Source organism: Eleginops maclovinus, chromosome 7, assembly GCF_036324505.1.
Source record: "Eleginops maclovinus isolate JMC-PN-2008 ecotype Puerto Natales chromosome 7, JC_Emac_rtc_rv5, whole genome shotgun sequence".
Taxonomy (NCBI): domain Eukaryota; kingdom Metazoa; phylum Chordata; class Actinopteri; order Perciformes; family Eleginopidae; genus Eleginops; species Eleginops maclovinus.
Window position 1 is genome coordinate 10,023,035 of NC_086355.1, and position 26,602 is coordinate 10,049,636.

A 26,602-nucleotide genomic window follows, 5' to 3' on the forward strand; every position below is an offset into this window, starting at 1 on the left:
CTGTTCAGAGAGCAGACCTCTGCCCCTCTCATAAATCATTGCTAATATGACTGTTCAATATCAGCTTCATTTATGCTGTCAGAACATGCTAAGACGGTCAACAGGAACCTGAGAGCAGGTTTTTGTTTCCTCTGCCTGTGCCACTCGGAGCTCAAGGTAATCCAGCTCAGAGGAGTTTAACACTGCCTGTCTTTTGCTTCCTGACTGGGGGATTTTTTTCTACACAGGCTCATTTGGGAGTCATCTTCACCCACACAGCCGCCCACACACGGCCTGCTGACGTCAGCGCCACCTATCAACAGCTATAGAGCTCAGCCTTGGACGATGAAATGCACTGCAGTTATCACTTTCTGTGGCTCCATACAGAGGAGTGTGTGAAGGAATACAACAGTTAAAATAAGACATGAATGATTTAAAATCAGCTTTGATCAATAACTGGAAATGTAAAGGGTTGATTAAAATGGATTCCAAATGTATATGCTTTCAGCTATTACTACTTCCTACTATACTGTTGATATTTTGACTTTCTAACATGACTTCATCACTGCATTTTTTTTTTTTTCAATGAAATGTGTGCATACCTGCAGTATTTCATTGATACATTTCAAGTGTAGTGCACATTTGTCCACATGAGGTCAGCACTGCACTGGCGAGAATCATAGGCGAAAATAACTAGCAGCAATATCAATCGTGGAGAAAGTATAAAGGTCTTTTATTTAAGTAAATACTGGATTATAGAAATACTCCACTGAAAGTGAAAGATCAGCATTCAAAATGACATTGAAGTAAGATAATGTTTTATGACAAATATGCCATTTTTGTTATATTTTTTGTTAGTTTTCTAATGTATTTATGTGTAAGAAGCATCGTACTGTTGTAGTGCGTGGGGATAAAAGTAACCAATTACATTACCTCTCATCTTTGCTTACATGAAATTGGTGTAGTAGGCTACTAGATTTTAGAGTATGTTTTAAAATAACAACACAAAAAGGTGTGTGAATTAATCACTGATTTAATGCACCACCCAGCAGGCCGACTGACCTGAATCTAACAGACCCAGGAACCTGCGTCACCAACAAGACATCCTCTAGCTAACATGCTTGATACCTGCAATACGGTAGCGTAGTCTTATATCACAATTACGTGTAATATTGCAATTAGGCTGAACATATTGAATATAACAATACATTCGTTTTAAATTGAGTATAAATGCAAACTAATAAAGTTACCCAATTCACTGGAATTGATCTGTTTTTGTATATTAAATGTTGTTTCAATAAAGATTGGAAAAAAAGAGGCTAACATGCTATCATGCTAATGGTGGAGCTTTAAGCTTCATTGTGGGTTGTGAGGACTTTTCTGCTGTGTTTAACTGCGGAGCCTGATTCAGTTTACCATGTACTGGTACTGGTGTACTTGGACTGGTTTTATTACACTTTGAGGATAAACAAGCAAAGAAGTTGAACCTGGAGCAGATTGGGGAAGACTTATTAGTGCACAATGCTAACAGTATGACATCCAGACAAGTGAGTACAACAACACACTTGCCTATTGATACAACTTACTTTACAGATGACATCAAAATGCATAGTGTTGTAACATAGCAGTTGTGTGTGTGTGTGTGTGTGTGTGTGTGTGTGTGTGTGTGTGTGTGTGTGTGTGTGTGTGTGTGTGTGTGTGTGTGTGTGTGTGTGTGTGTGTGTGTGTGTGTGTGTGTGTGTGTGTGTATCTCTCTTTTGTTTTTAATGAGCGTGTTTGTGGCTGCAGCAGTTGCACAGTTTAATTGTTTGCTAATGTTGGCTTTGGAGATGTCCCTCATCAATGTGGCCTAAAAACCCTTGATGCACCTGCCATGGTGTCAATAGACTCTTTATGTATTGTCGGCCATTTGTATTTTGACTTTTCTATGGTTTATTCTAGATAAACTACATTGAGTTGTTGTCATTAAAATTGGTAGTCTGTTGATGTGTATAGAAAATGAATATATTAGTGGACATAAGGCCTCTTTGTTGTGATGCTGTCCCCTTGTGTATAAACGTGTCAGAATAAACCAGAGTGTATGTAGCAGCATATTTTTATTTAAACTCTGAACATAAACATTGCACATTTGTCTTTTCATGCCCTAGATTTCTTTCAGTCTAGCCCGCCATAAATAAAATGAGCGTCCAAACTGGGAGAGGAAAGAAGAAATACAAGAAGCACGGTACGTTGCAAAATAGACGAAATAGAAGTTTGGAAACCTTATAGAAAAATAGAACGGTAATATTCATAACTCACATAACATAATGCAATAGAATTTAAATCATGCATTTCCAATGAGATAATGTGTTTACTGATGAAGTTCAAAGGACGAGGTATTTGTTGGCTCACGTTTGCTACATACTTAGCAAGTGGTTGAATTTAATACTGCATAAAACATGCAATTTAAAAGTCAATGTCAACTAATTCAGCTCTTTAACGAAAATAAAGTAGAGCACATAGATCCATGCGACACAATGTGCACAGTCACGTTTTTAAACAACTCCAATTAACAAAGCTACAACACAATCAATAAGGCATAAATACAACCCTAAAATAATACTAATATTAATAATGATAATAATATCAAAAATAATAGACTGCATGGGCACTTCCTTACTACCAGTTTTAGTGTCTCAGTTTTGTTTTTGGAAATTATAAAAGCTGTTTAAGCAGCATTTGTGAGCTTTGAAAAAAGGACAGAAATCCGATTAAAGCAAATTCTGACATTTTAGGAAAAACATTTTGCAGGAACTTTGGTAAGAGCATACCACTTTGAAAAAAGCTTAGCAGGAAGAATAAAGACTGGAAAGAGGAAGTAAGATCTAGCCTGACTTTGTCTGGAGGTTACAAAATCCACCTAGCAGCACGTCTGAAGCTCACAAATCAACATGATATATTAAGATTATTTACTGTGATTTGTAATTTGTTCCTGACTCTTTTCTAGACTCTAACATTTTGCTGATCAACCAGAAGAAAGTTACATGTTCTGTCAAAGAGTCTGACAGTATGCTTTTGTTTTTGTTCTGATTAAACACACAAAATATAACATTTTAAGCTTTATAGATGCTGGTTGGCAAATTGAATTACCTTTGGACGGAGCCATGCCATTCTAGTCGAGTTCACCGCGACTGAATGTAGCTTTATTTATCATAGTGCTATCCTCTTATTTTAGTGTGTTTCTTAAAATGTAGAACCCTTATTAAAATAAAATACTTAATGTCTCTGTTGTCATTATTAAATCAGTTTCTGCAAAAATGAATTGATATTAGTACAACTTCATAAAGGCACATTGTGTGTGTTTGTGTGTGTGACAAGTGTGACCCTTCATTTATAAAACTGGGCAAAATAGATGTCTATATGTATACCGTTGATGCTTTGTGGCTAACATGGGGTCAAAACATAATTGCAGTCATTGGTTTTTATACATTATGGCATAAAACATGTCATGGTTCAACATGGATTTCTATACTATGTAACAACCTTGGTGAGGAGGCCATGCATTTTTCATTAGGATCTTAAAACAAGGCACAGGGAGGGAGGGTGGGAGCGGAGACTCAATTTGCATTGCAAGCACTGTCACAGGTCCTGCACGCCTTTATCCTTCAGCAACTCTACAGCCACATTACAATCCAGAGCTTACATGTTCTTAAACAGCACTTGTAAATAACGTAATAGCCTATATACAGATCTACAAAAAATATCTCTGTTACCCCGGGCAAAATGCGAGCAACGAGGAGGTACTGAGATAAAACGAACCACATCAGAGACAAACATGACTCTCCAATATTTCCATGCTTTGGAAATCTGTGCAATGCCCAGAATAGTTAGTGTTAGCTCACTGCTTGACATGTTGACACAGTGGTTTGAGTTTCCTTTTCTGACGTGGTGTCATCAGCTGATTGGTAGCTGCTTCAACAAGCTCGCCAAACACAGCTCTGTCAGCCTTCAGCACAGGAAGACTGAAGGGAGCAGAAAAACCTCTTTGATAGCGCCGCGCTCAAGTCTAAAGCCCATCTCTAGCAGCAAAAGCGAAGAGGAGCAGAGCCCAAGAACCTCTGCATGCACTGCACTGCCTCTGTTGCAGGCTGCAGGGAGTAAAAGCCAAAGAGATCAGCTGGAGATGGCATCAGGAGCTAACTAACAGGTTTAGATGGTGTGCCGTCAGCATCTCCGCTGCAGCAGGGCGCCACAGTGCAGCCGCTCGTTTCTGTGCTGTCTCCACTGCAGGAGCTCGAGGGTGAAGACACACTCTGGCTGCGTTGTCTTTTCTTGTTCAGTTCCTCCCAATTGGCCCTGTTAACTTTGATCATGTCAACCATCGGCTGAAGTTTGGGATTCAGCTTGACAAGAGTCTAGAGGGGGAGAGAGGAAGAGCAGACAGATGACAAAGGGAAATTACAGATGAAATATAAAGACTAAAAACATATAAAGTAAACCATCATCAGCACTAAAAGCCATTTGTACATGTGTGGACACAATTCATAAAAATCCATGATACAGTTGTTGAGATATTTCAATCTCATCACGATGGTTAGAGGAGTAACTCAGCATTATAATGGAAGCCAATAGAGGAAAAGTATATTAACTTTAAAATGTTTTTCGCATATCAGAAAAATGTTTGAATGCATTTTTTCACTTGTATGGGCTTTACATGACCAAGTTAAAATGAAAATGGAAAGGCTGTTCTTCTATTCAAATGTTCATTCAAATTTAAAAATCAAAAGGCAATATAAACAATTAAACCTGATTTTCTATCAATGCAAGTTATGTCAAAACCTATAAATGCAAATGCTAACAATTTCCAAAATGAAAACTAAAGATTAAACCTCAGTTAGGACAGTATGTCTACAAAGGTGAGACACCAAAGCTTACCAGAACTTTACTTTCACGCAAATCAGTAGGGGAACATTCGGTTAAAATAACCTGCATTTCTAACATATCAACTTGTATGTATTTCTTGGAAAATAACTAGGCTTAGCTCTAGGACTAGTAATGATAATACATGCGAGGCACAGATGGAGTGCTGCACATTATTCATCGAAAGCACTGCAAAACAATTGAAACAATACAGAGAACGCAGCGCAGCTAAGAGAACAGCGACTTACAGTAGCCTTATAGTTAAAGGCAGGGAAATGGCTGCTATTCAACGATTAGAAGCACGTGTATGACAGAGATAAGTCCTCTGTCATTTGTTCGTGTTAAACTATAGGTGGCCGTGTATTCGAAGCTTTCATCCACCATTTTAACAAATTACCTGAGAGACGGGGAGATTTTGTTCCCTCTGTTCTCCTCACATTGTCTACTGAGTCTATTGGATTTCCAAGGAAGTCTGTAATTAGTTGTTTCATTAACCCCGTTTTATATGTTAATATAACATGTGGGCATGGGTCCCACATACCAAACATTATTCACACGCATATAAAGGAGTAAATTGGCAGCCATTGTAACATTGAATGAAATAAATAGGAAGGTGAGTAAGCACACCCACTCTGGGGATTGTGTATTGTGCTTATGAAAGGCAAATCAAATGTGCTGTTGGAGAAAACACATCTAATCACAGTAGCCAATTAAGTGAACTTTAAATGCATTTATATTCAGAGGGTGTATTCACTAATTCATGCGAACAATTAAAACACTTGTGTGGGTGGTCGACCAGAACAAAGCTCTGTAATGTGGCCAAGTAAGTTCAGACATCAAAACTATTGTTTGTTAGAAAATAAAAGACCTCTGACCACTTTTGTTTTTAAGAATTCATAACATGTCCTGAAAGGGGTTTTAAAAATCATGTGTCTAAATCATTTATAATATTGTACTTTCTGTAATATGTGTGCTGCTAATCAAGGTGACGAGCAATATTAGAGCACAGTATGGATTTCCAATTCTGTGATTGAGTGAAAGTTGATGCCTGGTAATAGAAATGGACTATTTAATGTATGTGGTTCCACCCATCTGTTTTTCTATATGTGTAGTACTGTATGGGAACATAGAGTTGCTATAAATAGCTAAAGATCGAAGTACACTCTATTTAGCTTCTCAACCCGAACGAGTTGCTGCGGTTCAGTCTTAATGGGATTTAAAATCAGTTATTTAGGGTTGTTGGACTGTTTATTGTAAAAAAAATCATTTAAAAAGGACATTTGCAGACATCAACTTGCTTTAAGAAATGAGTATTTGCTTTTTTCTCTGAGATTCGTTATGGTATAGCAACTTTATTGAGTAGAAAACGAAATGCAGAAATGCAACAAGCATGAAAAATGAATATGGTCAGAAGCTTAATTGCTCAGTTCAAAGACATTAGGTAAATCATTGTTTTGCTGTATTTATTGATTTGAGTTTTTGGACATTTCATTTCTGATTCCTAATTCAGAGCACACAAATGCTGTCATTCAGCAGTCAAATAAGAACAATTATGGAATATTTTACCAACTATATGTGTGTGACATGTTTGGGAATGTATCCACAAAACTCCCGTTAAAAAGATTCTTAATCTCATTAAACCTCTTTTCAGTTCTGATTGTTCTATTTAAATATATCTTTTAACCCAACAGTTAATGAGAAAATGATTTGCAGATTAACTGTTGATGAAAAAATATCACACTGTGATGGCATGTGGCCTACACACAGTTGTGAAACTACAAAGAGCGGATTGATCGTCTCAATCAGTGAGGATTTGTCTCGTTTGCGGTTTAAAAGAAGAAGAATTTTCTAAAGGAAAACATTCCCCCCCCTCTGCAGTATCCACAGTGGGATATTGTCATCGGTTTGCACAGCATCATTATTCCACTGAGGTAGACTCAGAAGAAGCAGAGAGAAAGACTGTCATATTGTGGGGTGTAAAGATGGAAGGTTATATAATGGGGGATTAATATTCCACAAAGTAGCGAGCCACCACCAGGAGAAGGAGATCAGCGAGATCAAGAACGAGATCTCTTCCGCCCACGGACAAAAACCCTGCCGCCTCTGAACTTCCTCTGTTCTCCCCGTCGCAAGTTTAATTGGCAGCAGCATGATGGTGAGCTCCATATCTGCATTCTCCAAACATCAGCCTTTACATGAGGCGTGGAGACAAACCCCCCACGCAGACAACACACTGCTTTGATGCTTTTTATCTACACTGCACAGACTGTAACAATGGAGCAGCAGAGCCCCGCACTGATAAGTCTGCTCTAACTCCTGACACTGATCCTGGGATAATTCATTTATTTATTGTTTGTGTTCCAGTCGTGATGACTAAGATTAATGTTTTTAATACAGCACAGTTTTAACATTTGAAGAGCTGTAAGGATGCTACTACTTTTTTATCCTCGACTGCCTTCACAACTGTTTGCTTTCATGAATTTGGCTTCAGCACGCCTCGTCTCTTAACAGAGCTGATCTCCGCGGTAAATCAGCCTCTCTCCCACACAGCCGCTGCTGCTGGCAGTGGGAGGTGCAGGTGAGCCTCTCTTGACGTCATTCAGAAACACACACACACACACACACACACACACACACACACACACACACACACACACACACACACACACACACACACACACACAACTAAACTGGTGAGGCCACAGTATAGATTTCCATTAATTCCCTGAAAGATTACCACAAGCTCTGACCCTAACATTTGCTCAGCTGGATCCTGTGTGTGCGTTAGACAAAATGTCTCTGAAGAGAGGCAGTCAACATTCAGGCCTTATTTCATTTTTGTGCAGTAAAGCCCAAAGTACACTGTCTTACAGAGGAGATTTAACCTGACTTACATCACAGCTCTATTCACTGCACTTCCTCTGAGCCGTCTACAGTCAGAAAGTGCCAACTCATTCTTCTCCTCTCAAAAGAACAGGATTCAACCTTGAAGTTGTTTCATGGCTTTCAATAAAAACATACATAATAATACATTTATTTTTCAGGGAGAAATCTGTGGCTGCAAAGAAAAAAAGTTGAATAGTTGTTGGTGATGGCTTCACTGTTGACGTCACTGAGGCGGACAAAAGCTGATGAAGGACAGACACTGCTGATGTCACAGGCGGATGTGTGTGTGTGAGAAAAGCATGTCACAATGAAGGCCAGATCTTAAAGCATTTACCTCGTACAGCGGTGCACAAATTCCATCAATCCATTCCAGCTGAAGCCCTGGCAACTCATCCTTCCTGTTTCGATCAAAGATGGCCTGAAACACAAAGTTAGAATTTATTTAAACATACGTTTAAATGAGTGCAATGCTGCTCACCTATCAGTCAGGGTTTTACAGTATTAAAATGCTGCTGCTGCTGCAAAGAAAATCCTCCCTCTGCTCTCAAGACAATGGAGTTAATTTCACGTGCATTTTCTATTCTACCCCATTCTACTGCAGTCTGAACTTAAGAGGCTTCACTGAGGCTGTGCTTCAGAGATAGTTACTGGGCTACGACTTAGAAGTTAATATTTAATTTCCAACACACACACACACACACACACACACACACACACACACACACACACACACACACACACACGGAGCGGTAAAGGTTTGACACAAGCGGCAGACCGGAGGCTACCGCATTAGTTATTTCAGAGGGAAGGCAATGTGGCCTGGCTCGATTAGTCAACAGCCATTAATTGCTCGCAGAAAGCTGTTGGTTTTCCCCTTTAAGAACTTGCAACACAGTTCAGCCTTCAAAGCTCCTCAATCAAACACACAGTATTCCTCTGTTGTGGCGCTGCCGCTTTGAGGACAGTTTGAATACGATGTGAGTTAAGATCTTCATTAGGACCAAAGTCTTTCCCTGCCACTAGTATTGAGCTATTTTTACATTCATACGAGAAAAATAAAGAAAATGTATGATCTCAGCTACAAGAAAATCAATGCTAGTAGAGCTGAATACACCCAAATGTCTTGTGTGTTTTCCGCTGAATGAATAGAAATGTCAGAGTTTGAATCCTGTGTGGGGGGAGTTGTCGTTTTTTAAAGAATGATGCTTACGCGGTCCACAGTTTGCTCTTGGCGCAGCAGAGAGGAAGTGCAGTGGCCAAGCTGACTGTTCACTTTTCCCACACAAAGAGACACAAGATCTCATGTTTCTTACACAGTCAGTATGTTTTAGAACTGCAGATAAAATACATCTTCTGCGTCATCAGCTCAGTGGAGGTCACCGTGGTGAAACTCACTGCAAAAGCACAAAACACCAGAGATGGTTGTGTGTACTCACCGAGGGCGTGAGCTTCAGCTCTGATCTCTCTCGGTCGCCCTGCTCAAAGAACTCGCTGGTCACCAACTCTGCAACCTGCAATGAGAGAAAATATGAAGGGAGGGTTTTGAATTAGTCTGCCGAACATGTTCGTAATTCATTGATTGGTATTTAAAATGTGTGGATGCCTGGCACAGTATCCAAAAGCCCAAGCCCAAGGATCCCAAAACAGTTTACAATCATATAAGATGAAGAAAAGCAGCTAGTTATTGTTTGTTTGACCAAATATTGATTAATAAACCAAGTGTTTAAGCTTCATGTTAATGGTTTAGACATTAGGGATGAGAGAATTAAGGATTTTACTGATAAAATTACAAACAAAACGTTGATTGTTGTTCATTTCCCTTTTGAGGATAATCGTGAATATTCTCACGAGTCACTTTGAAAAAAGCATTTTAGTGAGTGTACTCCCCTTGCGTGATATTTCCCAAGGTTTAGTGACGGCACCAAGGTCACAAGCTGTCATCATCATGGATCTGAAAGATATCAGATTTATTTATTTTAATGCAGTACTTATGATATTATAATCTTCATCATGTTTGACCCGGCATTACCTGCACATATCTCTATGAGCCTTCACGTTCCAGTTGTACTCCCCATTGCTGACCAGCTCAAAGAAGGTGTTTCTGTTCCTAATGAGGAAAAGACATCTGTAGTGTAAGTGACATGAAATCCACAAGGGGGCGGTATTCCCTCAAAGAAACCTGCAGTTAACATCGTACAGACACAGGGGCTCCGTATGCTTTATTGTATAAATAAGTTAGTACACTAGAGCCAGCCGGGCTCTTTGGACATCTCACTGTCAGGAGATTTAACAGTTTAATAAGTGGCGTGGTGTTCAGCAGGACATACTCAAAGTAGAGTGTGAGGTCGGTGGCCAGAATGGACTGTTTCAGCAGCTGCATGAGGTCGCTGTACTCTGTAGACGAGAGGTTGGAGAAGATATTGTGACCCTGTGGAGACACATACAGAGACAACATGATTAAAAAAAAAGTCTAAATACATTTCACCACCGCACACATAGAACCTCAAATAAAGAAGCACTAGCACCTACATTAATTATTTACATTAGTTTGGGATGGGAACCATTTACTTAACAGAGGGTGCGTAAAACTTAATGCAAGGGTTTATTTTAGAGTCGTTTTGAATTATTTATGAACAGTTTGAATGTTAGAACAGAGTGCTGACAATACTGGCTATCAGTTAAAGATCATCTTTTGTATAGTTATTTTTTTCCTCTTGTATATTTTAGAATTTGTCTTCTCTTTAGTAGCTACTACTATTTACCTTAATTTGTTCCTTTTTTTGGCTTTACCATTTGGCTTTATTTTGTTAAATTGCAGAAGTGGATGAGGATGAGTCTTTCATTCAAAAAAGCCTATTTGCATTACTAATAGTAAAAAGAAAAGGAAAGAGAGAGGCCAGCGGTTCCTAATACCTAAGCAACATCTCTCACTTTAGCTTCTCTATCATTGAAACATCATGTATTATACATTCATTCACCACCACTTAGACACCATCTTCGAGACTCTAGAGAATGGAGAGGTCTGTCTGGTGAAAATTGAAGATGTCATGGTGATAACCGAGAAGGAGCCGAATGAGAGGATAATAAGGACCTACAGGAATTAGCAGAGATCCTCAAAACTGGATGAGCACTTTTTCCTTGAGAGAATCCAAGTGCAAATTGCCTTTGATTCCCTGCATGAGCTCATGTGTTCCCATGAAATATTGAACGATGTTACAGCAGAGACACAAAGCACTTCTCTCATTCTGTCACAATTGGAGCGGATGAAGGCGGGCAAAATAGGAAGTGAGAATGATGAGGGGAAATTGAAAGATACAAAGGGAGGGAGTGGCGTTTAAAAGTTTTAAATTAACGCTTTGTGCGGTTGAATCGTGAGCTTTCTGCTTGAATTAGCCACATTATTAATTTATATGCTAATAGGGCGACAGTAGTTCATCCCCAGTATCAACAGAAACCATTATGATATTTCAAGCAAACATTTGTCAGCTTAGTGTGTTGTCAGCACCGTGATAATGGAGCCACTGGAACAAACTCTGCTAAGCCTCGTCTCAGCTGCTCCCTCAAAACGTCTTTAATTACTACTTGATGCAAAGCCAGTCACCTGGTAAAACGTGTCTGTCAAACAATTACCAGCAAATCTATCGCCTCTGTAATGACGATGATTTGGTGGCAGCATGAGCTTTTTGTTTACTCCTTCACCTAAGGCCGACATTTACACTGCTTTCAGACGCAGTTGGCACAAACTACCTTATTTTATTTTATTTTTATGGGTTTCATGATTTTTTTTCTTCATTTAGATGGCTTAGAAGTTAAGAGAGAGAGATACGAAGTGTAACTGTACAAATGTTCTGCTGTCAGGTGTATTGTCAGGGTACATTGGCATTGGAAGTTACTTTAATTTCATGTTTTGAAACAGAAGAGGAATATTTTCAACACAATGGGTAAATTGCTCTCTTTGCTGACAGTTGACATGAGAAGACCAGCACCACTTTTAAATCTGTCTCGTAAATTTGAATCTACCCCCAGCAGCAGACTTTAAGACTGCCAACCTCAAATTGTGCAGCATATAACTCCTCTAGAAAACAAAACTTGTTGATTTTACAATTCAGTTAAAAAAGAAGCAAGATGTCACTTGTAAGTTAGGGAACTTTCAAGATTTTTTGCCTCTCTGATTGTTTAATGTGACTTTATCTTAGGTGTAAATGCCCAATAATGCTATCTGTTTCAGGTCTTTATGCTAAGCTAAGTTAACAGCCAACAGGCATGTTCTGAACGGGTCCTTTAACTTGTGCTTTTCCTGTTCTGATGAGACATATTGTTGCTTAAGAAACTAGGATGGAAATATTTACTTTTTTCAGACATTTTAATTCATGTTTGAGATGATCTTTTAGTCTATAAAAAAAAAATACAGATTAGTTTGTAGTTAATATAATTGTTAGTTGCAAACCCACTGCATTGCAGCAGAAAAAGGAACATGGTGCACCTCGCTCTGCAGGATCATAACGGCGTGGTTGAAGTGGTGGTGTTCCAGCGTAGCAGAGGTCCCATAAAGCAGAGCAAGGGCTGAGCCCGTCCTAACAAACACACACACACACACACACACACACACACACACACACACACACACACACACACACACACACACACACACACACACACACACACACACACACACACACACAAGAAAGAGATAACATAATCAGCATTCAACACCTACTGAGAAATAAGAAATAATACTGAGTCTTTTGTTATTCCCTCCGCAATTCTCTCTGAAATCGGTCGCCAACTTATGGTTCAATAAAAAAATCCGACTTGAAACATTGAATATGGAGAAAAACAAAAAAAAGGTTTTCCAATTGTAACATGTCACTGTCACATCTGATTAAAAAGCTTCATTACCACTTTTTTTTGATTGTCACCCTTAACTTTAGCACTATCGTAGCTACAACTAACAAATATAAACACAACTGAAACTGTTTAAGACAGTTGATCTGATGACACTGAGCAGATAGAAATACATTGATTATCAAGACATTTCTTCTAATTCTTCTAACTCCAACTCTTTTTCCATCTCGGTTACAGATGCAGTCTACTATGATAAACTTTGTGCGGGCAGAGAACAGTAAGATCATGCAATTCAATTGCGGTTTAATAGCCGCAGATCTGAATGTGCTCAGAGTCAGCAGTGTTTACAGTGTCTTCATTAAGCAGACTCTTATATAAGCTTTATACAACTTGCCACTTGACACTTGCTGATCTGGGCTTGAGTGCTGCAGGTGGTAAAACACTATAAACGGTGTGTAGGAGGGAGTGTGTTGATGTGTTTGTGTGGCAGGGAAAGAGAGATAAAGTAGGAACACTTACTTGGCCTGAAAAGCGTTGTTGGTGCCCCTGTGGTCCAAGTCGTGGCACACACAACCTACAATAAGCGCTAAGGTCTCCACCTCGGTCAGAGTCTCCTGGAAGCCTGCCGTCTGAATGTCACAGAAGAGAGGAGAACATTTGGCTGGTTTCAGCAACAAGGATTCACAATGAAACCCAATGAAATCATGGCTCAATTTTTAATCATGTTGTACCAAAATTAAGGCTAGGTTAAAAGTGAGAACGATAACCTTAAACTCAGCTTTAGATGTTGGTTTATGTTTTACTCTACACTTAGATAAACGTAATTTTGTTGCACCTAAACTTCCGAACTACGATGTAGCATTAACTTTAAACGTACATTTCTGCGTTACCATATAAAATGTCTGCTGTTTTAAGATGTTTTGAGCAAAATAGCTTGAGAGGACAAGTACCTAACAACAAGCACTTGTATCATGAAAGATTGAATAACTAATGTAAATATGTGGGCTTTTTTTTTAAATGATTTTGCCATTTCCGTCAATTAACCTCCCTGTTTATCCTTTTTTTACTCATTTTTTAAGAGCACACAACAATTCCTTCCTCTATGGCGGAATATTTTTTCCTATTATTTTGATATGCAAGCATATCCATATTGAGCCACTTTTGGTTTACTTTAAATGACTTATTTCCAACGTATATTTGCTAAACTCCAGTTAGAACTTTCCAACATTAAATTAATCGTGCAACCCTGCCTCATTTTCTTAATATATGAAACAGTGAGGTCTTCATTAAATACAGATGAAAAACCCTTCAACAGTAGCAGCATCGTTATAAGACTGTATCTCCCTAGATAGCCAGCAGTAGACAGTCACACAGGGAGCTGCACGGCCGGGATGAATGATCTCTGGAGGCCATGAGCTGAGTGAGTCACTGTGGGTCATTGTGGGGATAGCGGCGCAGATAGCACAGCCCTCAGCCCACTCATTAAAACGCTCGGCAGGAGAGAGAAGCTTAGCCTACACACTACTATTTCAACCCCCTCTGCCAATAATCAATTCAGACGGGACGCCGAGCATTAATGCTTTGTTTGATTAAATAATTAACTCTATGGTGTGTGTGTGTGTGTGTGTGTGTGTGTGTGTGTGTGTGTGTGTGTGTGTGTGTGTGTGTGTGTGTGTGTGTGTGTGTGTGTGTGTGTGTGTGTGTGTGTGTGTGTGTGTGTGTGTGTGTGTGTGTGTGTGTGTGTGTTTCCCTAAGGACCTGATGATAAAGTAAAGGAGTTCTCTTGGGGTTTCTATTCAAACAAACATCTCTAGGTTGACTGTTTGTATAGTTAGTAATATAACGAGTCGTAGTTTGAATTCTAACATACTTAACATCCATAATATTCATGCTGGTGTCCACGTCTCACTTTTACTTTGATGCCTTCATGCCTACACTAACACTTCTAGTAGAAGAAATCAGTATCTTTACAATTTCCAAGTACTGTACTGTTTATAAGTCCTTCGTGTTCTGTTTTGACTGATCTGAGAAGTTATGAAATCATCATTGGTGTACTAAAAAACACATAAAGGTTTCTTTATTTGGTTTGATTGTCTTAAATCTTGGATTCTTTTTAAATGTTGAATGATTTTACTTATTTGAGCCTCAAAAGGAGAGGTATGGAGATCTCACTTAAGAGAAGCCGCTAACCTGTAAGCTTCTAAATTGAACTAACTCTTGGTTTTATAACCTTTCCTATTTTATTATTCACAAGCCTCTCATAGAAAAGCATGGAAAAACTCAACCCAATTGAGTTTAGAGATGCTTCTGAGTTTTTCTATGGATACCAGTCCAGCGAGGAAACTGTTATGTTTTTCCTTAAACAATAGGTTTATAATAATCTGCTTTAAATTCCGTAATGCAAGTGTCTTTTACCGTTAGCATGGCAAACATGCACTGGCAGACGTTGAAGGCATGTCTCCAGTTGTGATAGAGAACCATTCTGTAGTTTTTTCTGACAGTCAGCAGCCATCTGCACAGTGTCTGAGGGAAAGACAGAGAGAGGGATGAGCAAATGAGACACGTTGGTGAAGGAATACTGTTCTGGGCACCATCAGTCAAAAATTCAAAGGAAATAGATGAAGTTGTCTCACCTCATAGTCAATCTTAAATTTCTGCACCATTCCCAACTCCATAAACATCCTCAGAGCCGCCGTTATCATGGCATCAACGTCCAGGGAGAAATCGTCGAAGTAGAGCTTATCGATGCCCAGCTCGCAAACCAGGGGGATGTTTGCAGCCTGTTTGATTTGGGAAGAGAAGACGAGGATATAAGTTCAGAGAGCACAAGAGTATGGAGAGGTCAGAGGATGCTGTGCCACTTTCAGATGATACATGGAAATATGAAGACATGCTAATTAAGACTCCGAAGACTCATTTGGTGAGGGTTAAGATTAATGAGGGAGCTTTGGTGGAAGATTTCACCGTTGTTTACTTTCAGAGCTCATTGACGAACGTAGCTGTGCTGTAGTAATCATCAACAGCTTTTATTTTTTCATTATTGAAAAACAAAATCTCCCAACACATGCATGATTCCAATTAACCATATTCACACTGAAGCATCCATGTCTGCTATCTTGGATGTGGTCTAATGAGCAGATATTTCTCATTCGCCATGTTCCTCTTCCTGTGTCTCCCCTCTAACAGCCACCATGTTTCCTTATCAAATGTTTGCCTGTTGGGTCAGCAGGTATTCTCTTTTCTCTCAATTCACAGCGCTGGGTCGCCAAATGTCAGCCAAGTTTGTTTGCCATTTGCCATTTGCACTTTGGTGGAATCCCAGTCTAGTGTGCTCCGTGAGGCTCCATATGTAGAGCAGTTATGAAAGAAACTGGGGGGGGGGAAGCAGAGCGTGGATGAGGGGGCTGAGAGATCACACAAGCTCACAGAGAAGCGGGGTTCCTACTTTGCCGTGATGGCCACAGGGGAAAATCTTACACATGAAAGTGCAGGAAAATAGGTCATATCTATATTTCAGAAGTGTCATGCCAATTAAAAATGCAGATATTTTCATTTTTTAACTAATAATAAATGCATTGACAGTGATTGCCTATTGATTGAAGTAATAATTTCAAATACCACAATTATCCTATTTTCATGGGGGGATTCCTGACCCATATGTTAGCTCGCATGCTACTGCAGTTCTTTGGAGGAAATGGAAAAGGAAGTCTAAAAGACAGACTGCCAATAATTCCTCTCTGTTGCCATAGATTTTCCTTTCCCATTAAATGAATGACAGATTGTTATTTAATTAGAAACAAGATATCATAATTAAATGGCCCATAAGAAAAATAAATGCATTCTGAGCTACATTTCCAAACCTTCACCTTCTTGTAAACAACAGTTTTAGCCATCAGAGAAATACAAATGTGTTTTACTGCTGATGTCTTAACTCAAATGTTCGTGAATACGTTTTGCAGAACCACAACAGACCCTTTAATATTGTTCTTTTTAATTTCTCTTAATTGAACTCAATAAAAAGCAGAGACACTAAGGATCATGGCTACATAAGTAGGAAAACAATGAAATTATATAAAGACAATTACCTGCACCACCAGAGCAAACCTGAAGATCAAATTGTAATTTCCACCAAGAGTGTGTGTATAAACTTTATATGTAATATTTATATATAGACTGTCAGGCAGACTTTCCTCACCGGAAACCATCAGATCAAATAACATTCACATAGGTCCTTTATAATAAAATCAATAAATGACAAACAACCTATTTGGTCATTGAGTTATTATGACTGAAATATTGGATGTCACACGAGGTTAAGAAAGAATTCCCCATCATCCCTCATCCACTACTTTTTACACCATATGTTCGTTGAACCTATGCATGCATACTCAAGGACGAGAGGCTCTCCTGAGCTCAGCTGAGCTAGCTAATGTCACAGCTCAGCCGAGGAGGATGCTCTTAATGTTTACATCTCACGCTGTCACGAGCATGAGCCTCTCGTGCATGAGATGATGTACGGTTCCTTCTGCACAGTGATGCTGTAGAAAGAAAATTGTTCCTACTGCTCTCTACAAGTCTGTGGATTATCTTGAGTAACCGGGTCATGATTTGTGGATAGAGACGTTACTGTTGAGTTTTTCTAGGTGTTTTTCTTTGAGCACCACAAACCAAGTGCTATTTGGTTCCATTATATTTCTGAGAAGGCTTTCTATCTCTACGACAGAGATCTCCAACAATCGGCATCTCTAACCAAACAATCTACATTAATAAATAGTTCCATATGTAAATCAATAGATATGTCTTTTTGGGTAACCTGTCCCTTTAATATCTGTCTTGAGCTCAGATGTATAAATAACAGAGTGCAACAGTCAGCATTAATGGAAAGAAATGGGTTCGTTGTGACAAATGATGAATATAAGTTACCTTGAATTTGTCAACTTCAGTCTTGGAGCAAGTGGCATGGTAAGACAGAACCTGCAACAACAAAAAAAAAGAATGACACAGTGTCACTCAATGTATTATTTTCTTTAATAATGAAGATAACCATAAGGGCACACTGGCGTTACATAATTTCAGTGGATCTTCCAGATGAGGAAGTTAACGTTCGCCTCTGGAACAGTTTACAAGAGCAGCGATGTCAGCCCTGATCACATCGCCGTGTTCCCTTCATATCCTGTGAGAAATACCTCGCACAGACATCCAGTTGCTTATTTGATCATAAACGCTCATGTTTATTCAGTGCTGCCAGAAGCAATGCATCTACATATTAGTTCACTCTGTGGCTCTCCTTTTAAATGCTCTATCTCTCATTCTGTGCTTCTCACTGTCTTGAAACCGGGTGCTGAAAACCACTATAATGTACCTGAAAGCTCCCTATTGTAATGTAAGGACGTAGCGTAAAGGCTGAGTAGTGCTGGATGCCCGCATACTGCAGGGCGGATGAGGGATTGCTTTTCACTGCCGCTCATTAATTTTCAATAAAACCTTTGTGAGAAGGTTATCTACAAAGAGATATCAGCACTTTTTTTCCATGCGTACATTCTTGCGGAAATATGAGACTAGAAAAAGGAGGCGAGCACCAAGACCCCTTAGAGAGAATAAGGTTTTATATTAGCCATGCAGCAGACGTTGACTTGTGGGTACATCTTTTAACACAGACCATACGGAAAATAAAAAAAGCATTATGGCTAATGGAGAACAAGAACACATACGATGCACAGAGAAATATCATCTGAGGGAGGGCATGAAGCTAACATAAACACTATCAGTTCAAAAACGGAGGTTGCCAACTTCTTTCGAGCCACAGAACAGTTTGCTAAGTATCAAAGATAGTGAATTGCAATCAGTGCCAATGGTTTCCTAATCTGTTTACATTTTTATTTTTCTAACATATATTGACAGAGCTATGTGTCATATACATGACATGTTTTGAATTACAGAAGAAGTTTTCCAGTGAACTTGAGAGTTGATTTTAATTTTGACACAGTTTGACCAGGAGTAATTCGCCGTGATGCCATGTCTTGAAAGACTGAGTTTCTGAGACAGAACAATCTTACAAATTGGTCTCAAACAAAGTTCATTTTCTTCTGATTTACTTGTAAAAAAAAACTTAACCCTAACTTTAATGTCCGAATATTGGGCAGAAATGTGGCTCGGGGGGCAAAAGAATTGGTCATAATTTATGTTCAAATTTTCTTCTCCCATTGAAGTTGCTAGACTCCGACTACCGTTAGTCTCTAAAAGTTGCATCGCAGTGGCGAAATCGAAGTGAAACGGATACCAGAAACCTACTTTGTGCAGGGTTTCTTTATCTAAAATGTGTCTGTTGATATTCTTTGCAAATGTAAGTAGACAAATAGATTTATTTTCTAACACAAGTCAATTGCATATATGTGTTTTAGTTGTTGTGTTCTTACATCCAAAGCCACAGACTGCTTGGCCCAGGACTTCTTCACCTGGTCGTACATGATGGTGTTGTTGATGCCCAGTCCGCAAAAGATCACAAATGCCTGTAAAAAAAAAAGAGAGAGCAGACAAGCACAACACAAATTGTTTCTGATATACCCACAAGCTGCTGTATGTTTAACAAAATATGTAGAAACAAGTGTAATACTTCAAAGAGACGCTGGTCTGCATCATCAAATGGTTGCCCATCAAGTCTGTTCAGCACTTGGGCGACACCTGTTACACAAACCATATAGTCAGAACTTCACAGGGATGCTTGATATTGGAAAGACTGACTCCAGTGCATATAACCTGCCTCTAATTAAAAGAGGATCAAACCCACACACTCATTGACTAACATGCATTATTAATGGATATCGAGGAGAGACACAATACCCTATCACATACATACACGGTTACACAAAATGACATAACTGTGGCTCTGGTGAAATTGTTTTTCAATTAATGTTATCTTTCACAAGACGTCTAGTTATTGTGCACAATTCTGCGGCAGTATTCCCTGTTAAGATGGCTTCCCTCATCATCTAATTAAAAAAAGAGAAAGGCATGTTGATAAAGCACCACCTTTTATTGTCCCAGAGAAATTATGCTAAAAACTAATTACACAATACATTACCATTTTTATTTATCTCTGAGGTCAAACAAACCTGCCAAAGTGACATTTTAATATCAATGTATAGCTGGAAATCCACAGAGGAGAAACAGGATTAGAGCTAAGACCAATTTATATAATGGTGTCATTAAATATAAAACTATTGTTTTCTCAGGTCTTTTATTGCTTAATCTGTAATGAGCGTGTCATTTGTAATAAGTTGCAGAATAGGAGGTCCAAAGCATAAGTGAGCTAAATGACAGCGTAGAGCCCTGAGGCCACCACATTATCTTTAACTACCATTCTTATTGCAACATGTGTTTCATGATCACAAAATAACTCCGAAATATTTAAATGAGCCCAAATTTGTAGTTTTTCTACATAAATGCATGTGGGGGTGTTGAATGGAGTAAGATGACACATTTTGCAACCAGCTCAGCACTTTAACACACAAGGAAATAAATCAAACAACCAGGCTTTATTCAAAGTAATACAGTAGCTGTTAATCATAATGGGACATGCAGATTGTCTAGTGAGGGGAATCAAATGGTGCCTTTAGCTCAACTAAAGATGTGTGTCAGTGTCTGTCTTCAAGGGACCCATCATTTCTCCTTGTTTCATACAGAAAAAAAATGTCATGTCCTGCAGTGGATGTGATCTCCTACTGTTTGAGAATTTGTAGCTGGGCTTTAGAAACGCAGTTCGTTCACACTCTCATTGCAACGTGGTAGATGTTGAGCTGTTTTGCAAAGAATAATGGACCTTTATCTATTGATCAGCATTAAAAAAGCAACATGAAATCTATTCTGATTTAATGTTGAAAGACATTAGAGCATTCAGAGGCTAAAATACTTTTTCTGGGTTTAAAACATTCTGAACCACTGTGAGGGGCTTAGGGTCACACATTTAATGACTGATTTCTACAGGTTATGATCACAACAAGCCAACTGCAGTCAGGTTTCTCTCTCTGACCATTTATCAATTCCTTTCAAAACCTGTAAACCGTGGTACACGCTGGTCTATCGCTGGGCTGTCATTAATAAGCTTAAACAAATAGACCGTACTCGTATTTGTCCGAATTCTACTTACCAACCGAAAGCTGTTTAATAAAACCACGGGTGTGACGTACAGTCAATAGGTGAGAAACGTATATCGTGACTCCATAAATTACAAGCTAAACTATAAGACCAATTTCTTTCTGCTCTACTTTGAGGGAATTTGCCTTGCTCTTCGTCCATATCTTCAATTGAGAAATTCTAAGGTTAGTTTTTGTAATCTCAGGTAACTTATATTATAACAATAATCCGCCAAGAAACCTCCTATCTTTAGAGTTGTATAGCCTTAATGGGTGGCGTAATGCTAATTTTACACGCAAAAATGGTATTCAACATTACACGTTATTGTTTTCATAATCACAACAGTATTCCTTGTGCGTATTCCTGGTGGCTACACAAGGACATTCACTTTCTAACTGAATGTATCCTTGGCTTGAGAATTTCATCTCCTGCCGCTTTGTTTGTATAATGTTTTTTTTCACTCCAGATCCTCAGGTGCCACCCACACAAACCGCATTTCTTTCTCCCCCTCACTCTCTTTCCGTTCTTCTTCCGCTTCCCTCTACCCTCCCCGACAAATGCACTAATGCCTACGCAAAAACAGGAAAAAAAAACGTGAGGCACACAAATAAGGGTCCTAACCAACCATCTGCGGCAGATTTGCTGATCACTTTGCACTCAAATATAAGTAATGACCTACTGCAGCAGATCTCAGTGGACCGAAAGGAGCTGCTATCATTGCTCCTCCCTGCAATATCCAGCAACAAAACAAGACGAGAGATCAATGATTTATCAGAGTGTCAGTGTGGTGTTGGCCTGGGGCTGATTCATAAACACAAAGCACACAGCGAGAAGAAGGGAACTCCACCTCCAAGTGTGTAGTGATGGTGCAGCGTGGATCTAATGACACACATGCAGCCTGAGCTGAACACAACCTCCCCTCTCCCTTCATGTCTACTACAGCAAAACAGATTTGAAACCTACATTGAGAGTGCTGCACAATATTAGTGCTGATAATGTATCTGCATCATAGATACACTCTGTGACCTTATGTGGACACCTCTTTCTTTTGCTTTGGTTTTAAAGCTTAGAGTTTTGCATTTGGCTATTGTGATCTTGGTGTTTTGGATCCAAAATGTGACACAAGAGAGTGGTACAATTAAAAACGATATAATTTTAGGCAAACAAAATGGTACAATTCACTTTCATAAACACAGTGTGATATTGTTAAAGTTTCAAGACAGAAACAAAGAAAACACTGAAAACTGGAGAACCGTGTTTCAGAGACTGATGATCTATTGTGCTATAAGCGGGACCATAGTTTACTAAGTTAATGTCATTATGAATTCAAATTGATTTGTAACTAGCCATTGAGGCCATACATTTCTCTGGAAATGTTTTACTGAGGTAATGAATTAAGTGAGATGTCGGATCATTTTCTCATAGACTTCTATACAATTGGACTTACATGCTAGATATTTGCTTTGGCTACACTTTTCAGATCTGTAAGTTGCTGCTAGGTTTGGACATGAAGGAACATGAAGAAAGTATTTTCTGAGCTAGTTGTGTGACTTAACTGACTTCTACCTTCATCTTTTTAGCACAACATGAATACAAACACAAACAACATCTCACTAATGCTCTCAATAAAAACCATCCCAGCAGGTTAGTTGTTTAAAAACTTGAATTAAATAAAAACTTTGAAGAACCTGCATCAAATAACTTTAAGAGAAAAATAAAGCTCCCTTTGTGAACTTACCGATGATTTGGTGGTTACTGTTCCATATGGGAACACAAAGCACGGAGCGAATGTGGAAGTCTGAGAACTGGTCCGCCTAAAAGAGTGGGACAAAATGTGTTATCATCCATCTGTATTTATTTTACACTTTTCTCCAGGGGGTTTAGTTTCAAGCACAACTAAGAGTTGTTAGTACCTGAAAATTCTGTGATAACCAAAACATTCAATTATTCCATTTACAAATACAGGCAAATGAGTCAGTTAATAAAAAATGAAGCCCTACTTTTTTATTTATTCTTTGATATTATTTTCTTATTTAAATAAAATGTTACTAATTTTAACCAGTATGTATTTAAGAACAAACTGCTTCCAACTCCAGCATTAAGCAATGTGGCTCAAATATAAGTAAGGTTTTGAAATAAAGTGTTTGTCAGCTGGGCGCAGAGCAGACTGCTTTGCTGGTCGCTGTGGGATTCTGTTTGAATCAACACCAGCCTCTGCAGTTGACACTTTCTCCTTTATCCTACTGAGATCAATTAACAGCTGACAAAATGGAAAAAATAGGTAGGCTGTAAAGTCTCACCATGAGGTGCCAGTAAAACAAGAGAAGAAAAGGATAAGCCAAATTTGCCTAACTGGTTGTGAAGACTCTTCTCACAGGCTCCAGCTGCTCTACCGGCATCTATTTTAATCTTCACACCTGGACACATCATGTGTGAGATTTTAAGGTCACACGACAGTCACATGAGAGATCACAGTCCAATTATTAAATATTGGAATCGTCACCAAACCATGAATGAAATATTAAGATGTAAACGGAGAACTTGGATGAATGGTACAGTTTGACATACATGGTTTCATCCCTTCATTTTTGTTTCTAACCATCTGTCTTCTCATCAACATGCGTCCTTAAATAGCAATCTCAATTTTGCTCACCATGGGGATTCACAGCCCATGATGAATGAATCCCATGTGACTTCATTGACTCACGTTTGATATAGACTTGTGAACATCCTATGGAGGATAAAAAAAGCCAGGTCTGCACACTCGTTAGTGGAACTGAAGGTGCCTCTTTCTCTTTTTTTATTGAGCTCTTTAAAAATATACTATGACCTAAATGATATCCAACTTTCATACTGGTTTGTCTGTAATGTTGGTTTAGTTAACTTCAGTTTGATATCAAATTTGAACACTGTGTTATTGTTCGTTCACCTCGGCATCAAAGCGAGGGTCTTGATAGGCATCACTGATGTTCACGGGGAGTCCTGTTGACGCTACCAGTTCGGCAATACTGTTGTTGATGAGCCAGTCTGAGTAAGACGATTTCTCGATACTGTCTTTGAAACTAGGGTCAGAAAACAAGAAGGCACGCTGAAAAAGGGACACAGCAACAAAACAAAAAACAGTACTGAGCCAAATATTAAAAAATAATCTGTAACTGTAACTAAAAGAGATTGTACTGATTAAACTGCAAGCTTGCAAAACGCTATTCTTATTTCTCCTTAAGGACGTCTTTAACGTTGACTTGCATTTAATGACTTTCTCATACAGTACATATCAGCGAGCTTCTTCTGTAGCTTATGAAGTAATGAAAAGTTAATTGTGTGATTGCCAAACACCCCCACACTCTGCCACAGACAGAAACACCTGCATCCCTGCACAGACTTCCCATTCACATTTACTGCAGTGGGCTGTCGCTGACTTTTAACTTCCAAACGGAAAAAACAAACGTTAAGTGTAACTCATTTTGTCTTTCTACACTAGAATAAAGACTGAAAGACACTGATGTCAGATGTTTTGAATCCCTTTGATCTAGTGATACAGCTGTGTAAGCGACAATGTGTATTTGTCTTCTAGCTGCCACAGACCCACTAGCAGCACTGTGCCTTCGCTCGACATTACCCTCCCCATGGGGATGGCAAGGCACATTATAAATCCCACAGTACACTCACCATCTGACACCAAATGTATTCACTTAATTACACACATGGAGCTTGCACAGCCACCCCTGTTATTCAGATGTGAACCTTCAGGAAGAGTAGTGTCATCACAGAGTTACTGTATTTCTGTCATTTCAGCTTAGTTTGTAAGGTGCCGTTTTATTACCAGAAATCACAATCTGTTTGTCTATTTAATATCCAGAAACAGGGAGTGTATTTAGTCTGAAAAAGACTGATGTTAATTCAAATGTACTACTAATTTCTAACTATTGTAATTTATTATGTTTTTTATTATTATTGTTGGAGTTCATTGCAGCCTTGAAGTAACCAATCAGTAATGGTAAGTGCAGGACTTCGAGAGTAATTGAATTCTATAAACATCCCACACAATTTCAAGCCTCTCTTTCTCCACTCCACAAAAGCAGCAAAACCCAATTAAGTGGGGATCCCACATTTACAGTATACCTTCAATTCAGCATCAGGATATTACTCCAACAGCACCGAAGAATATTCAATGTTTATATTTCTCTTATTTGTGTTCCTACATGGAAGCTTTACAAATTCAATTAAGGCTCAGTACACAATGTATAAAAGAGGAAATATGAATATAGAGGTAAAAAATAGTAAGTCTTCTTAAGGCGGATGTTATTGTGGAGTACATTTCACCACTGTAGCATAATACATACCTGATTTCAGTATCTGCACTACACTTGGGGGACAGTAGCTCAAAAGACTTGGTAAACTTGACCACCTGAAAGATTTGAAAGGAAATAAAATCACTTAATCTCTTGGAAATAGTGTATGGATGAACACAGTATTCATTGACAAAAATTGAGACAGACATGCACCGGCACAAATGTACAGACCGAAACAGTGGACAGAAACAGTGGAGAACAGCAGAAAACAAAAAGTACCGGTGACTCAATGTCCTCCAGCAACTGAACAGAGCAGCGTTCGCACTTTAGCAATGTCTGGGCACGATGCATGATCTTCCTGACAATCTTCTCCAGGTCAGTCTGCTCCTCAAACAGGTCATTGACTACCTCCAAGAGGGCCTGAAAAGCAGCGACATGAAAAACACTGCCATTATTTCCAGCAATTTCAACAACATCCTGTTAAAACACACTGTAGATAATCAATCAGCTTTTAGATTACTTATTACTATAATGATTATGATAATCCTCAAACCATAAACCAATAGGATTAAATACCATGATCAGTATTCCCAATAAAAGTAAATTGGGCCCTTTATCTAAGGCAGTGTCAATCAAACTCATACACAGGCTCATACAAATCATATGGTGTGTAGGGAGCTCCCCTTCATTCACTGAGCACTGTATTCTCATTATGTTATTTTCCATCACAAATCAATGTGTGACATGAATTAGTACATCACTTAACATTCCCTAGGAGATTTAGAACATGGATCAGGCCCCAGTCTGCATACAGGCCCATCCCCAAGATCCAGAGAAAATGTCCATGCAGGGCTGCATGCTGCTCTGTGATCCCCACTGCAGTGGCAGCAACTGGGCTGCTGCTGATCAATACTCGGCCTCAATGTCAGCATCGGGGGGGAAGTATTGCTGATCCCAGGCACGGGGGGTTTATTGTTCTTACCCTACTCCTGTCATACTCCTTCCTTGAGGCGGCGAAAAGTTGGGCATTGGTGATCGCAATTCCACAGAAAGGCAGGTACATCTGCAGCACCTGTTGACGTAATAAATAGACGTTGGTTATTTATCAAACATCATCCCTTTATATGCTAAAATATATTTTGAGCTGCAGAAAAACCTACAAGGGAAACATTTTTTTAATGTTGAAAGGTGAAAAGGGAACAACATGAGAGAAACACTGAATGTAAACATAGACTTTCATTTTGTTAGAAAACTCTGCAGGGTATGTTTTATGTTGAAGCCAATTTTAGAACTGGCTCTAAAATTGAAGCTATTTATAAAGGGGAATGCAACAAAAACCAAAACGAGTGAATAATACTTCCATTCAAGAAAAACGTAGCTTTCAAATTCGAACAAATAATGAATGGCCTTTCATTGGCAACATTACTTGCTAGTTGCCAGGACAAATAAATCAATTCATCTGACGTTTTACCATTTGACTGAATAGTCGGACTTACTATGCCCTGGGCTGATAGCATGAAATCCCTATTTCCCTCATATTTCCTTCACATAAATAATGCAATGTGGCC

General features: G+C 38.9%; 1 protein-coding gene and 1 long non-coding RNA gene across 2 annotated transcripts in view; one reads left to right on the plus strand and one right to left on the minus strand.

The window, feature by feature from the left end:
- Nucleotides 1-1,339: 1,339 nt before the first annotated feature.
- Nucleotides 1,340-3,213, plus strand: LOC134867519 (uncharacterized). The gene is made up of 3 exons (XR_010166145.1): nt 1,340-1,526; nt 2,127-2,203; nt 2,966-3,213. It is a non-coding gene; the product is annotated as an uncharacterized LOC134867519 (long non-coding RNA).
- Nucleotides 2,076-26,602, minus strand: part of pde11a (phosphodiesterase 11a) — a 33,439-nt gene continuing 8,912 nt past the window's right edge. The window contains exons 3-20 of the mRNA XM_063888157.1: nt 26,017-26,106; nt 25,314-25,454; nt 25,086-25,150; nt 23,672-23,804; nt 22,481-22,556; nt 19,223-19,290; nt 19,026-19,118; nt 17,533-17,583; nt 15,243-15,389; nt 15,025-15,132; nt 13,129-13,238; nt 12,248-12,338; nt 10,092-10,192; nt 9,794-9,871; nt 9,651-9,715; nt 9,201-9,274; nt 8,099-8,182; nt 2,076-4,373 (exon numbers count right to left, since the gene is read on the minus strand). Coding sequence (XP_063744227.1) covers nt 4,155-4,373; nt 8,099-8,182; nt 9,201-9,274; nt 9,651-9,715; nt 9,794-9,871; nt 10,092-10,192; nt 12,248-12,338; nt 13,129-13,238; nt 15,025-15,132; nt 15,243-15,389; nt 17,533-17,583; nt 19,026-19,118; nt 19,223-19,290; nt 22,481-22,556; nt 23,672-23,804; nt 25,086-25,150; nt 25,314-25,454; nt 26,017-26,106 — 1,794 coding nt within the window. The 3' untranslated portion in view covers nt 2,076-4,154. The remainder of the gene's footprint in view (nt 4,374-8,098; nt 8,183-9,200; nt 9,275-9,650; nt 9,716-9,793; nt 9,872-10,091; nt 10,193-12,247; nt 12,339-13,128; nt 13,239-15,024; nt 15,133-15,242; nt 15,390-17,532; nt 17,584-19,025; nt 19,119-19,222; nt 19,291-22,480; nt 22,557-23,671; nt 23,805-25,085; nt 25,151-25,313; nt 25,455-26,016; nt 26,107-26,602) is intronic.